The 15,149-nt window shown below is 38.9% G+C and overlaps 1 protein-coding gene across 1 annotated transcript in view; it reads left to right on the top strand.

Moving 5' to 3' along the window:
- The first annotated feature begins 1,314 nt into the window (after positions 1-1,314).
- Positions 1,315-15,149, top strand: part of LOC138811417 (sodium channel and clathrin linker 1-like) — a 58,232-nt gene continuing 44,397 nt past the window's right edge. Inside the window, exons 1-6 of the mRNA XM_069999171.1 lie at positions 1,315-1,383; positions 3,643-3,701; positions 4,597-4,669; positions 8,142-8,197; positions 10,188-10,323; positions 14,315-14,407. Of these exons, the coding sequence (XP_069855272.1) occupies positions 1,351-1,383; positions 3,643-3,701; positions 4,597-4,669; positions 8,142-8,197; positions 10,188-10,323; positions 14,315-14,407 (450 nt within the window). The 5' untranslated portion in view covers positions 1,315-1,350. The remainder of the gene's footprint in view (positions 1,384-3,642; positions 3,702-4,596; positions 4,670-8,141; positions 8,198-10,187; positions 10,324-14,314; positions 14,408-15,149) is intronic.

Here is a 15,149-nt window from a genome sequence, read left to right as displayed (position 1 = left end):
CCTGAGGTCTGTTCTTATGCCAATACCAAGCTGTTTTGATTACTATGGCTTTATAGTAGAGTTTGAAATTTGGTATTGATATTCCTCCAGCAGTGTTCTTTCCATTGAGGAGCGTTTTTGCTATTCGGGGTCTTTTATTGTTCCATATGAATTTTTGGATTGCCTCTTCTATTTCCTTGAAGAATGAGGTTGGAATTTTGATAGGTATTGCATTGAATTTGTAGATAGCCTTGGGAAGTATTGCCATTTTCACGATGTTAATCTTTCCAATCCAGGAGCAAGGGAGGCTTTGCCATTTTTTTAGTTCTGTGTTGATTTCCTTTTTCAAGATTTTAAAGTTTTCATCATAGAGGTCCTTCACTTCTTTAATTAAGTTAATTCCTAGGTATTTTATTTTTTGTGGGGCTATTACAAATGGAGTTGCTTTCCTAATTTCAGCCACACTTTTCTCATTGTTGGTATACAGAAAAGCCATTGATTTTTGGGGGTTAATTTTATAACCTGCTACTTTGCCAAAGTTTTGAATCAGCTTGAGTAATTTGGGAGTGGAGTCTATGGGATTCTTTAAGTACAAGATCATGTCATCTGCAAAGAGGGAGAGTTTTATTTCTTCTTTCCCTATTTGGATCCCCTTTATGTCTGCATCTTGTCTTAGTGCTGTAGCTAGGCATTCTAATACTAGATTGAAGAGAAGTGGAGAGAGTGGGCATCCTTGTCTTGTTCCTGAGTTGAGGAAATGGCTTTAGTTTTTCACCATTGAGTATAATGCTGGCTGTAGGTTTGTCATATACAGCCTTTATTGTATTGAGGAATGTTCCATGGATTCCTAATTTTTCCAAAACCTTCATCATGAAGGGGTGTTGGATCTTGTCGAATGCTTTTTCTGCATCTATTGAGATAACCATGTGGTTCTTATTCTTGCTCCTGTTGATGTGATGAATAATATTAATTGATTTGCGTATATTGAACCAGCTTTGCATCCCTGAAATGAATCCTGTTTGATCATGGTGTATGATTTTTTGGATGAATTGTTGAAGTCGGTTGTATTTTTTTTTAACTTGACCAAACTGAAGAGCAAGCTAGGAGAAACTGAGTATTCAAGCTGAGGAAGCCAGAAAATATGTGGGTTTTTTAAAGCTGTTTTTCACATTGGTAGTCATTAGTGGGTTTCAGAATACAAAATAACCTAATTTTAAGTTCTAAAATGGTATATTGAAATTGATGGTTCTTTTACTTTGAAAAGTAGTAACAAGAGCCACTGTAAACATTGAAAATTAGTGAACTTAAATTGGTTTTTCACAATGTGTTTCAGATCAAAAATTATTAAATGAAGTCCTTACATATCATCAAATGGATAATTTTTCTAAATTCTCAACTAAACAGGTATGTAAATTAGGATTACCAATATGAAGGCAATATAAAGTCTACTTAGGATTATTTTCATGTGAAATTGAATTTTCAGTTTTTCTTAAACCTTTGATTGTTGTAATGACAAAGCTTATTTTCACTTAAAATTTTTTCCCAGAGTTGGAACTGATATTATGTACAATCTCAAATTTAATAATAATAAATAATAAATAAAATAAATAAAATAAAATAAATAAAAACAAATAATAAATTTCTAAAATGAGAATTCATCAAGTTTGAAGTATCCTAAATTGTTTCTCAAGATGTATCTAGCTGTAAGCTGTAACTCCTGTCATTCTTAGGCACGATGGCCTGGCCTGAAGAGGTAGGAAGAGCAGCAGCTAGTAGTAGAGACTGTGCAGGCTGTGAACATATGAAGAACTTACAGCCAACCTTGTACTAAATGGGGAGAATTTAAAGCAGCCCCTCCAAAATAAGGAGGGAGACAAGAGTGGGTCGACTCTGCCAGAACAATAAGGCAAGGCGAAAAAATAAAAATAGAAGCAGAAGAAGTCAAATTTAACACCTTAAAAACCCCAATATAAAACTTGGATGTTATTACCATTTGAGCATAGTATAGTATATAATAAAATCAATATAAAAAATCTTTCTTTTTTACCATCAACAATATACAAAGAAAGAAAACAGGAAAACTAACTAAGTTGGTAAAAGACACTATGATAAAAAGTATAAAACATTGAAAAAGAAGTCAAAGAAGACACTGGAAATGGGAAGACTTCTCATTCCATGTCTAACCAAAAATGGCTAGACTACTGAAAGCAATCTAAGATCTAATGCCATCCCCATTAAAATCCCAGTGAACTTCACAGTGGTGGAAAAATCAAACTTAAAATTCATGTGGAAGCACAAAATATCCGGAAGAGCAAAGCAACCCTGAGCCAAAAAGAACAGTGCTAGGGGTAACACAATGCCTGACTTCAAATATACTACAGAACCGTAGTAATAAAACAGCCTAGCATGGGCACAAAAACAGTTATGTAGACCACTGGAACAGAACAGGGATCCACCAGCCGGGCGCTGGTGGCTCACACCTGTAATCCTAGCTACTTAGGAGGCTGAGATCTGAGGATCGCGGTTCAAAGCCAGCCCGGGCAGGAGAGACCGTGAGACTCCTATCTCCAATAAACCACCAGGGGGGGGGGGGGGAAGGGGGGGGGGGGGGGGGGGGGGGAAAAAACCGGAAGTGGCGCTGTAGCTCAAGTGGTAGAGCGCTCGCCTTGAGCTGAAGAGCTGAGGGACAGCGCCCAGGCCCAGAGTTCAAGCCCCACGACCGACAAAAAAAAAAAACAACAGGGATCCACAGATGACTGAGCCATATCATTTCAGACATCAGAATTTTAACAAAGGAACCAACGGCCTACATAGGAGAAAAAAATAGCCTTTTCAACCATGGGGCTGAGAAAATGAATATCTTCACGTTAAAGACAAACTAGATTACTCTCACCCTGTGCTAAAACCAATTCAGAATGAGATCAAAGACCTTAATGTAATGCCAGAAGAAGTTTTGAAACTAGTATTGGAAAGCAAAGGGAAAAATGGAAGACATACACATGGGCAGGAACTTCCTGAATAGAACTTCATTAGTTTGGCAAATAAGAGAAGGATTGACAATTGAATTATATCCAACTAGAGCTTCCGAACAGCAAAGAAAACAGTTACTAGAATGGAGAGACAGATTACAGAGTAGGAGACAAATTTCGAAAGCTATTTATCTGTCACAGATTAATAAGCAGAGTGTATAAACAACTAAAAAAAATTAAACACCAAAAGAGCCAATAATCCAGTTAATAAATGGGCAAATACACTGAACAGTCCAGACGAGGAATATATAATGAAGAAAAAATTTTCATGTTTCTATTATGTGAGCCATGACTGTAGCTCTTTTCTTCATATTTCTAATTTACCACAAGTGTATAATGATGTATGGCTCTTATACCAAATGCACTTCAATTTCATAAAGGTGATTTTTTTCTTTTTCTCATTTTTGAATTATATTGCTATAATTTATAATATAAAAATTTGAATTGGGAAGTGGCGCTGTGGTTCGAGTGGTAGAGCGCTAGCCTTGAGCTGAAGAGCTGAGGGACAGCGTTCAGGTCCAGAATTCAAGCCCCATGACCGACAAAAAATTTGAATTGTACTTAATTTTCAACCACTGTCAGTATTGGCTAGAATCATGAGAAAACATTCTAAAATAACACTTTTCTGTTCTAGAAAGCTGTCCTCAAAGGAGATGGAGATGACACATTAGTAAACTCAGTAGTTGACCAAAGGTAAAGTATCACCAAAAATAATATTTTTGTAGTTATATTATCAATTGAAAAATTCCTTTAATTTCATGATCTTCTGTAGTTTATAAGAAAATACTGTAGAGTCTGTAAAAGTGGGTTGCAGTGGTGACTTTTCCTGATCCCTCAGGAGACACTCAGAATATACTTGAAAACACGTTAGTTTACTATGACAAACTCTGGAGAGGGAGGCTGCTACTGGAGTGTTAGGGTATGGAGGTTACGCACTATTAAACAGCCTGCAATGCTCAAACCGTCCTACTCTGCTGCACACACGCAACCAAGACATTTCCCAAAGTATTAATTGTGCTAAGATCAAAAAAAAAAAAATATGTGCTTAAAGCTGATAGCCAGTGGCTCATGCCTGTAATCCTAGCTCCTCAGAAAGCTAATACTTGGAAGATTGTAGTTTGAGACCACCTCAAGAAGAAATTACTTGAGACTCCATCTACAAAATGCTAGAGAAGAGGCAGGGCTCCAGTGGTAGAAGCCCCAGTGTACATACAGGCACACAAATACCAATTTTGGAAAAAAGGTAAAATACAAATTGTTATGTGAAAATAAATTTTTATGTGAAATTTTTTCACTTGTTATATACTTATTAAACTGAATGGAGGGGCTGGGAAGGTATCTCAATGCTAGAGTGCTTGCCTTGCATGCAGGAGGCCCTGGGTTCGATTCCTCAGTACCACATACGCAGAAAAACCTGGAAGTGGCGCTGTGGCTCAAGTGGAGAGCAGTAGCCTTGAGCTGAAGAGCTGAGGGACAGCGCCCAGGCCCAGAATTCAGGCCCCACCACCTATCAAAAAAAAAAAAAAAAGATTTTAAGCTGAATGGAACTAAATATACTAGATTTTTAATTCTGGGTTGTTTCCTTTAGCTTTTTAGCTCTTCTTATTACTGAGTATGATAAACATCTGGAGGCACTAAATGAACAGCTAAAATACTATCAGGTATGACATCATCATAAACTTCCACATTTTATTGAGATAGAAAAGTAATAGATTCCTAATTGTTTTAATTAATGAACTGATGAATTGAAAAAATTTATTGTAATTAATATATAAGTACGTGTGAGTGTGTGTGTGTGTGTGTGTGTGTGTGTGTGTGTGTGTGTGTGTGTGTGTGTGTGTGTTTAAAGATTATCCTTAGTTTTATTATTTAGGTTCATTATTTTCTTGTTTTGTCAGAAGCTTCTCTTAGAAGAATGTAGAAGAATCTCTTAATCACATTGTTCTTTGCTTCTGTTTTCTTTAAACTGTCTCAGACCTTGAGTGTTATCCTCATTCCTCCTGTATTTTTCATTTGCAGAACAAACTTTTTCAAATATTGTCTCTTCACAAACATCTTTGACTGATATCTTTTAGATATTATTGATATAATGTAGGCCTAACCTGTCACAACTTCTTGTCTGTCATCTTTAGTCATGGAGTTGAAGAACAAAGGGCCCAACGCCTCTGACCTACGCTTGGGGGAAGCTAGAATAACAGTATAGAATTGTTCAGGATACAGACTGGGTTTCAGTGAATTTCATTCGTCAAATACAACTAATACTTACGACACATTTCTTTCAGCTGAGACGTCTTTTATATTTTTTCCCCAGAATTTCTAATACTAGGGTACCATGCAATAGAAGCATTCCCTAGCTAGAACATACATGTCTCATGCTAAGCCTGCCAGCAGGTGATGATAGCTCTGTATTTGGATTAATTCAGTATGGTAAGGATAGCAGAGTGACGTTTGTGCACAGGTAATGACTATAAAAACAACACTTGAGACAAAAAGTTTTCTCCGAATGGTGCTGTGAGAGTGGCAGACCCTAAATACTTTGACTGTTTCTCTTCTCTTGGTACATGGACATAGTATGCTGTGTTCCTCAGCTTGTTGTCACTGGGACAAAAAGCCTTTGAGAAATCCACTTAAAGGGAGAAAGGTTTATTGTACTTAATGATTTTAGAAGTTCCAATCCAAGGTCAGCTGGCTCTATTGCTTTGGGCCTGAGGAATAACAGAATACCATGGCAACAGGAACATAGTGAAGTGAGGACTCAGTTCATGGTAGCCAGAAAGGAGAAGGACACAAGACCCAAGACAGGGAGACAGACAGACACACGACACACACACACACACGACACACACACACACACACACACACACACACACGACACACACACACACACACGACACACACACACACACACGAAGAGGAGAAGGGGACCATGGACAAAGTATGCCTTCAAATTCAGGTCCTCCAGTGACCTACTTCCTCCAGTGAGTCCCTGCTGATGGCCTGTTGAGCCTACTCTGTTGAAGGCAGAGCCTTTGGGACCAAGGCCTGAGCCCCGAGCGTGGCTGTCCTGAAGCATTACTGTAATACTGGAGTCTGTGGAGAACTTTGTATCCAACTGTACATACACCTTTGACTATCTGATGAATGACAAATGCCAGGACTCAGAGGAACAAGACCGTTAGAATGTGGCAACCTATATTTTTCTATTAATTATTACTATTCTGTTACTAGCTTAATGTTAGCATTACTAAAAAACACATAACCCCTTTGTTTTTCCATTACATTGTAGACTGTCATTCCCATGTTATTCTCTAATACATATAAAAGTGAACCAGAAATTGAAAAACAGGCACTTCTTTTACATTTTTTTCCTATTTACCATAATCCAGTTTTTAAGCTAGTTTATTTTCTAATCTTTACTGTGCACATTTTAGCTTCTGGTTAGATTTAAGCCAGTATCTCTTTAATTGCTGAAGAATAATAGAGAGCAAATCTTGCACAAACAGTTTTTTGCACTTTTTTTTAGGACTAGCAAATACTCAAAAGTTCCTACTGAGTTCACCAAATTACTATGGTGACTTACTGTGATATGGTTTTTATTTACAGAATAGGTAGTTATCTTTAAATTAAATCCTTTTAAATATTTTATAGTCTGCTACTGTATGCGTTTCATCAGATATTTTACTAAGATGTTCAACTTTATTTTTCCCTTGGTATTCTTAGCACCTGAAAATTATCCTAAATCAATGAAAAGCTACCATAGGAAACTTGAGTTTCTGATGAAACACTTGTTCCTTTTAGAGAGGAAAAAAGATGTTGATAGCTACTTCTAGGAAGAGTTGTTCACTTAGATGTTTCTTAGTAAAACTAATTCTAACAATTTAGTGACTTCGTTAAAAAATAAGATATCTAAAAGCAAGAAAAGTATTACTTCAGTTCCTTATATGAGGGACTTTCTGCTTGAAATGTAAGTATCAGGGAAAATTTTGGTGATTAATACTTTTCCAAATATTTTGAAATATTTTACAGTAAAGGATTTTTCATGAGACTGTTATGCTCCACTTTTGATTTTAGCTAGTATATATATATACTATTTAATATTTGACGATAAGGAATACTTTCCAAGATAAACTTTTTTATAACATACCTATTTCATCAAATCATGAAACGGAGATAATGGCCACAATAACACCCAAACTTCCTCTGGCATTCAGGACCCTGCACCTGCCTTTTCTGATTGTATCACTGCATCACTCCATGCATGGTTAGTGCTTAATTGTCTGATGGTAAATTAATTCATTCTGGTGGATTGTGGTTCAGGCACAGCAGGGACCTGGGAGGAAATCAACTTTTATGCCACTTTGTAGTTAGAATTGGCCATTGCCGACTCCCACCCAAGCTGCCTTGAGCTTCTCTGGTCGAAAGGGAGACAGACTACTCAGAGAAGTGCCTGTCCCCCGTGTGGCTTGCCAGTCCCCCTGCTTGGTTCCTCTCCTTTAACCCAGGGAACAGTCAAGACCGATGGGCACACTTATTCACAGCAAGGTCTTACACGGCCTCCCCAACGGTCTACTCTTACTCAGAACTATTGATCTTCTGCCTTCATCCTGTTACACGTTTTTCTTTGGAATCTGAAGTGGCACTTGTTAACCTGTTTACCTATTGAAGAATATACCCATTTATACGGGATTCACCTAACTTGAAGAGAATTAATTAGGATACACATTGAAGATACAGGAATCAACTGGAAGTGTGGCTCACAGGTAGAACCTGCCTAGCAAACACAAGACCCTGAGTTCAAACCTCATTACTGAAAAAAAAACCAAAAAAATAAAACAAAACATACCGAATCATCTGGTATTTGCTATAGTATCATACTGACATGTATCATCTGCTTTTGTAGCTATAAATTTTAGTGACTACATTCATAAATTTCCCAATATTTTACATAAAAATATTTAGTCTTCAAAATGAATGTTTTCTGTCCTATCCATATTTAATATGGTTTGCTAAAAGTAATGAGTAATTTCTGTGTCTGTACTAATGCCATAGAGTCTGCCTGCATGTAAATGGACTAGTGAGTGGCAGTCTCATTGTGTACAAAATACATTGCTGTTCTTCATTTTACTCTTTCAGCAACAGATGGGTGAGATGAAATTGCATCTTGAAAATGTCATTAAGGAAAATGAAAGGTAAATCAGTTAGCTATTGATTTCTTTGGGTTTTTTGCTTGTTGTAGAAAACTTGTATTTGGTATGTATAAGCCTATTTAGTCACAGTGTAGACTCCAGAGTCTGAGTTTTCTGTTTGACTCCTGGTTTCAGTACATGTGGCTTGACCAGTTAGTTGTTTAACATCTTTCTGCTTAGTTTCTGTGTTTGTAAATTGGAGATAGCAGTGCGTTTTTCATAAGACTGACTGTAAGGGAGAAAGCAATGGCTAGGAATAGGCTACATAGTAAATGCTGTAAGTATTGACAGGTACTAACGTGATGTGGAATATGTATGTGTACATATATATGTGCGTATATACATATATACATATATATGCATATGTATATACGTATATATGTATGTGTATATGTGGATCTTAGGAAGCATGCTGATGGAATGCAAACTTGATAACTTAACTACCCTCGGTGACAAGCTCAGAATGCCACTAATACATGATTCTCCATTACTAGAGAGCTGTGTCTAAAATTATTCCTTCGTTTTACTATATCTGAAGACATGTTCTAAATGTTTGAGTTGTTCTAGTTTCAAAGAAAATATAGTATTAATAGATCTCTTGTACATGTTTTAGGCAGATGGATGTGATTTCCTTTGTAGTTTACACCTTGTAATTTATGGACTATAAATAGTATTTTCTACTTACAGTAAATAAATGTTTTCAATATTATGGAATAATTTCTTTTTATGTTTATATCACTGTAAGTTAAAAGTCTTTTAGAGTTGTATCTCCTTGCTTGGCAAGGGGCTTTAGTTTAAATATGAAATGCCTGCAATTTACTGTTACGATGAAAGGCTTTCAGAATTACGGTCAAGCTTTTGTGAAGATATTTTAAAGAAGAAAATGTGTAATAGTATTGAATTCCTAACCAGCAACTATTTTGTTATCTTCTGCTTAACTCTAATAATATAAATGAATTTTGTGAAACACAATGGAGAAAATAACATAATACTATAGAGTGTAAGGCACTATTTTATTTAATTGGTTAAATGAAAATGTTAGCATTTAAATTATATCTAAATCAGTTCTTTTACTTATTACTAAATTGCATCTGAATTGTGTTGAGTTTGGAGATTGGGCCTCACACCTGCTGGGAAGGTGCTCTATCACTTGATCTACTTCTACCTTTCTATTGCCTCTGGGTCTCCTGTTTTCAGCAGCAGAGAAAAGACCTTCTACCAATCTCTCCCACATAACCAGGATGACAGGCACATACCACCAACCTACCTTGTTCATTGAGACGAGGACTCACTATCTCTGCCTGGGTTGATCTTGAACTGTGATTCTTTCAAGAATCTTGAATTATATGTGTGAGCTACTATGCTCGGTTGTAATTTTACATTTCTAAAACATTAAACTCTCTGTATGACAAACTAATGGAAATAAAATTTATCATTTTAATGGTTTGGAATTGTTAATCTTATTTATTCACATAGCACAGTATCTAATGAGGATTAAGCATGTTTGTTTTCATTTGAAGACCAGTTAAAAATTGTTTTGTGTAGCTTGGTGCCAGTAATCCTAGCTACTCAGAAGGCTAAGACCTGAAAATTGAAGTTCAAAGCCAGCCCAGAATGACAGATTTTGGAGATATTTACCTCAACCAGAAAAAAGCTGTTCATGGAGGTGTTGCTCAAGTGGTAGAGTACCAATCTTCTGCAAAAAAAAAAGCCAAGCGCGGGGCTGGGGGTTTAGCCCAGCAGAAGGGCGCCCGCCTGGCACACGCAAGGCCCTGGGTTCGGTTCTCAGCCCTGGGAAAAAAAGCGCTCAAGACCTAGAGTTCAAACCCCAGTACTAGCACAGAAATGGAGAGCAAGAAGGGGAACAAGGGAGAGGGAGAGAGAGTGATAAAGTGTAAAGTACTGTTTTTAATCTGGAAGTTCTTTTTATTAACCAAAAGAGTAATCACTGTTACTAAGATGGGTTTAAATTCTTATGTTAACTGTTGCAAAGGTTGCATGGTGAGCTAAAAGACGTTGTTGAGAAGCAATTGGAAGCCCTTCCCTTTGATGTAGAGATGGGAAAGGAAGTGTACACAGATGAGGAAGTGGTCATCAGCCTCCAAGAACAGCTGCAGCTAGCCAATCAGGTAAGTAACTTCCTAAGTCATATACTGAGACTGCTTATGAGAAGGACAGAGTGTGACAGACTTGGTAGTACTTGATGACTTTTGGAGATACTAATTTTAGCAAGGGACTGGTTCAGTTGGTAGAGTGTTAGCCTATGAGCAAAAGCATCATGTACAGAATTCCAGTCCCAGTCTCAAAAAAAAAGGCTGGGAAGGTAGCTCAGTGGTAGAGCGCTTGCCTTGCATGTATGAAGCCCTGGGTTCAGTTCCTCAGCACCACATAAGCAGAAAAAGCCAGAAGTAGGGCTGTGGCTCAAGTGGTAGAGCAATAGCCTTGAGCTGACAGCACCCAGGCCCAGAGTTCAGGCCCCACGACTGGCAAAAAAAAAAAAAAGAATTAAAACTGATAAATATTTGGTGTATTTGGCAAATAATTTTTGTTGTATGTGCGCTTGTCCTAGGGCCTGAACTCAGAGCCAGGGTTCCACTTCTGGTCTTTTGGGTGGTTAATTGGAGATAAGAGTCTCATGGACTTTGCCACCCAGGCTGGCTTCAAACTCTAATCCTCCCATCTCAGCTTCCTTAATAGCTAGTATTACAAGAGTGAATCACGACTTCTCAGTGGCAAATACTTTTTTAATCAAATCACAAAGCTTTTGAATGACTTTTGGGTCTTCTAAGTATTTTAACGTCAAACTTTTTTTAAAAAAATCATCAAGAACCTTACTTCCTTACATATACATTTTACAACTTTTGTGTTTTCTCCTGGTACTTTTTTCTTCAAAGATTGTAGTGTAGTACTTTTCTAAAGTTTTGCATCTAAAACTACAGTTTTTCTCTGCTTTTCCTTATAGTAACTGAAATTTTGGATACCTTGTCACTTTTTCCTGGTTTTCAATGATATAAGTATTTTGTGCATTTTTTTTGCCAATCCTGGGCTTGAACTCAGGGCCTGGAGACTGTCCCTGAGCATCTTTTGCTCAAGGTTAGTGTTCTACCACTTGAGCCACAGTACTACTTCCAGCTTTTTCTGTTTATGTGGTACTGAGGAATCGAACCCAGGGCTAAGGCTTCATGCATGCTTGGCAAGCATTCTGCTCCTAAGCCACATTCCCAGCCCCTATTTTGTGAATTTTTGCATGGGGAATTATATTTTTACTTCATAATTTTATATCCAGGTAATTCATATCAAATATATGTTTGAACTATTATCCCATTATCTAGCTGTGTGATTGAAGATGTTTCCTCATTTATAAATAGGTCAAGAAATTGTTATTATGATTTTGATTTTGAAATTACCTGTGAATAGTCATGCATAATTCCTTGGGAATTTGTCTTTGGAGTTCTTATGAAGGTGATATTTCAATAAATCGGGAAGGTTATAATCATTTTCATACAAAATGTACATATAGCATTGAATTTTCTTTCTTTTTTTTTTTTTTTTTTTTGGGGGTCCGGTTGTGGAGCCTGAACTCTGGGCCTGGGTGCTGTCCCTCAGCTCTTCAGCTCAAGGCTAGCACTCTACCACTTGAGCCATAGCGCCACTTCTGGCTTTTTTCATTTTGCTTATGTGGTGCTGAGGAATCGAACCCAGGGACTCAGGCATGCAAAGCAAGCGCTCTACCACTGAGCCAACTTCCCAGCCCTAGCATTGAATTTTTGGTAACGTGTAAGGTAAAGAATTTAAAATTAGGTAAATGATGAGGAAAGCATGTTTTTTGTTGTAAACTAGGAGCAATTTATAATTGTTTCTATAGAAGTCAGTAACAACCATTTTAGTTTTACAAATGCTTTCTTTCTCACTGATACTAAAATGTCTTTCAAAAGCTATGCATTTCTTATTACTTCTGAAATGCTAAGAAACAATAAAACCACATATCAAATATTACTTTTGCTTATTACTTCCAATACCTATTTTTGTGTTAATATATTTGTGCAGGTTCAAGAAACACCCAGTTGTGTGATTTTGATTACTGCATCTAAAGCCCTGTTTGTCATGCATTGAAAACTAAGCTACATATAATTTAAAGTTGACTATTGATAGAAAGAAGCATAGCTGGCCATCCACATCAAGGTACTCCATGTTTGTGGATTAGACGCTGGTGGTTCAGCCTCAGGAGGCTGAGATCTGAGGATTGCGGTTCTAAACCAGCCCGGATAAGAGAGAGTCTGTGAGACTCTATCTCCCATTAATCACCAAAGACCTGCAGTGGCAATGTGATTCAAAGTGGTAGCAATGCTAACCTTGAGCAAAAATAGCCCAAAGATAGTGCCTCGGCCCATATTCAAGCCCCATAAAGTATCCATATATAGATATAGGACATCGACTTGGACCATTTGCAAACTGTTTTCACCATTCCCTAAACAGTATGGTGTGCATAATATTCACATAGGATTTATGTTGTGTTCAGTATTCTAAGTAATAGATGAATGCTTTGAAGTATAAAGCAGGACACAGGTAGGTGATGTACAAATACATTTCCACTGTCTGTGAGGGACTTGAACACCTGTATCTGTAGCCTCTGGTATCCTGGAGTGGGAGGAAGGGGCCAGGACCAGTCCAGGGCGCTGCCCTGGGGTGACCGCTGTCAGGCATTCGGCAGTTTGAATGTCTTTGCTCATTGCACGTGCATTTATTTGGACTGTGGGCAAGCGCTGTGCTTAGACTGAACAGAAAATGGAAAAGTTGGTTCTTTTTGGAACACATGGGCTGTTGGGAGAATACAGATGTGATGGAGCTGAGATCAAATGTCTTCATTTCTGTCTTTCTTTCAACTTCTGGTGAACTTCCTCATAGTAATTAAATTAAAAATCTTCCCTAAGTCACTTAATATAATGATGAGTATGTGTTTTAGTTAATAAACTTACCAGTATTTTTTATCTTTGTCATCATTACCAAACAGCAAGAGCAGAAAATAAGAATTAAAGTTACATGGAAAAGGTAAATAGAGCAAATTTTTAGAAAATTCTCCTTAGAAATTATCAATGAAAAGATAAGATGTAATCACACACTGTTAGTATTCCCAGTGTGTGTGTGTGTGTGTGTGTGTGTGTGTGTGTGTGTGTGTGTGTGTGTGTGTGTGTGTGTGTGTGTGTGTGTGTGTGTGTGTGTGTGTGTGTGTGTGTGTGTGTGTGTGTGTGTTTTAAGTTTTGTTAAAAAAAAATTAGGAGCCGAGCATTGGCGGCTCACTCCTGTGATTTAGCTACGCAGGAGGCAGAGATCTGAAGATTGTAGTTTGAAGCCAATCTGGGCAGGAAAGTCTGTGAGACTGTTATCTTGAATTAACCACCTGAAAATCAGAAGTGAAGTTTTGTCAGCCGTGAGCAAAAAGCTCAGGGACAATGCCCAGACCCTGCATTCAAGCCCTATAACTGACTTTAAAAAAAATGATGTAACTCTACTTCAGTGTTTACTATTAGGAATTAAAGTTACAAGTAGTTCTTATTTTCTTTTCTTACTCTATTTTTCTAACTTTCTGCAGTGAATACTTACTACTTTTACAGTCGGGAAAAATATGTATTTCCTGGGAGATGTTTATTCCGTGGCTTCTGAGGCTTACATTTTCTTGTGGAACAAGTAGCGTGGTTTATTCTGTATATCTAAATTTAGTTGTGAAATCTGACTAAGGACAATTTCCTTAGGTTTATTCTCTAAGTTGTTATTAGTACAATTTCACATCATCAGAGATGCTGTCACTTCCATAGTCAGGTGCGGTGATGTGTTACTCATGGGGGACTGTGTATAGGTAGGGGTCTTCTGGGTCGGTATCAGCTAACAGTGACATAGCCACTATGCTTTCTGTAAAGACACTCTGATTCTCACACAGAGGGAAGTTGCCTAACTGCATTTCTCAGAACCTGTTGCCACCATTAAACCAGACGACTTTTTTCACATAGGTTCTGTTTTTACTTTGTAATTTCATAAGAACTCACTTATAAAAGAACATAGTCTGTTTGCACTGTGAACTGAAAGCAGGTTAATAACTCGGTGGGTCATCACGCTGTTTGGCAGGAGAAGGCCTGTGTTCTGGGGCTGTGGGAGGCTGCCGCACAGGAGCTGACTGCACTACGGGAGCATCACCAGGAATGTGTGGCGAAAGCCCAGGTGAGTGCGCATGGAGGCCAGAGACAGCGGGCACCCGTGTCCAAAGCCAGAGACAGCGGGCAGAGACAGCGGGCACCCGTGTCCAAAGCCAGAGACAGCGGGCACCCGTGTCCAAAGCCAGAGACAGCGGGTACCCTGTGTCCAAAGCCAGAGACAGCGGGCACCCGTGTCCAAAGCCAGAGACAGCGGGCACCCGTGTCCAAAGCCAGAGACAGCGGGCACCCGTGTCCAAAGCCAGAGACAGCGGGCACCCGTGTCCAAAGCCAGAGACAGCGGGCACCCGTGTCCAAAGCCAGAGACAGCGGGCACCCGTGTCCAAAGCCAGAGACAGCGGGTACCCTGTGTCCAAAGCCAGAGACAGCGGGCACCCGTGTCCAAAGCCAGAGACAGCGGGCAGAGACAGCGGGCACCCGTGTCCAAAGCCAGAGACAGCGGGCATCCGTGTCCAAAGCCAGAGACAGCGGGCACCCGTGTCCAAAGCCAGAGACAGCGGGCACCCGTGTCCAAAGCCAGAGACAGTGGGCACCCGTGTCCAAAGCCAGAGACAGCGGGTACCCTGTGTCCAAAGCCAGAGACAGCGGGCACCCGTGTCCAAAGCCAGAGACAGCGGGCATCCGTGTCCAAAGCCAGAGACAGCGGGCACCCGTGTCCAAAGCCAGAGACAGCGGGCACCCGTGTCCAAAGCCAGAGACAGCGGGCACCCGTGTCCAAAGCCAGAGACAGCGGGCACCCGTGTCCAAAG

This window comes from Dipodomys merriami, unplaced genomic scaffold, assembly GCF_024711535.1.
Source record: "Dipodomys merriami isolate MVZ:Mamm:240054 unplaced genomic scaffold, mDipMer1.0.p SCAF_525, whole genome shotgun sequence".
NCBI lineage: Eukaryota > Metazoa > Chordata > Mammalia > Rodentia > Heteromyidae > Dipodomys > Dipodomys merriami.
Note: the sequence above shows the minus strand (reverse complement) of the source record. Positions and strands in the feature narration are given on the sequence as shown.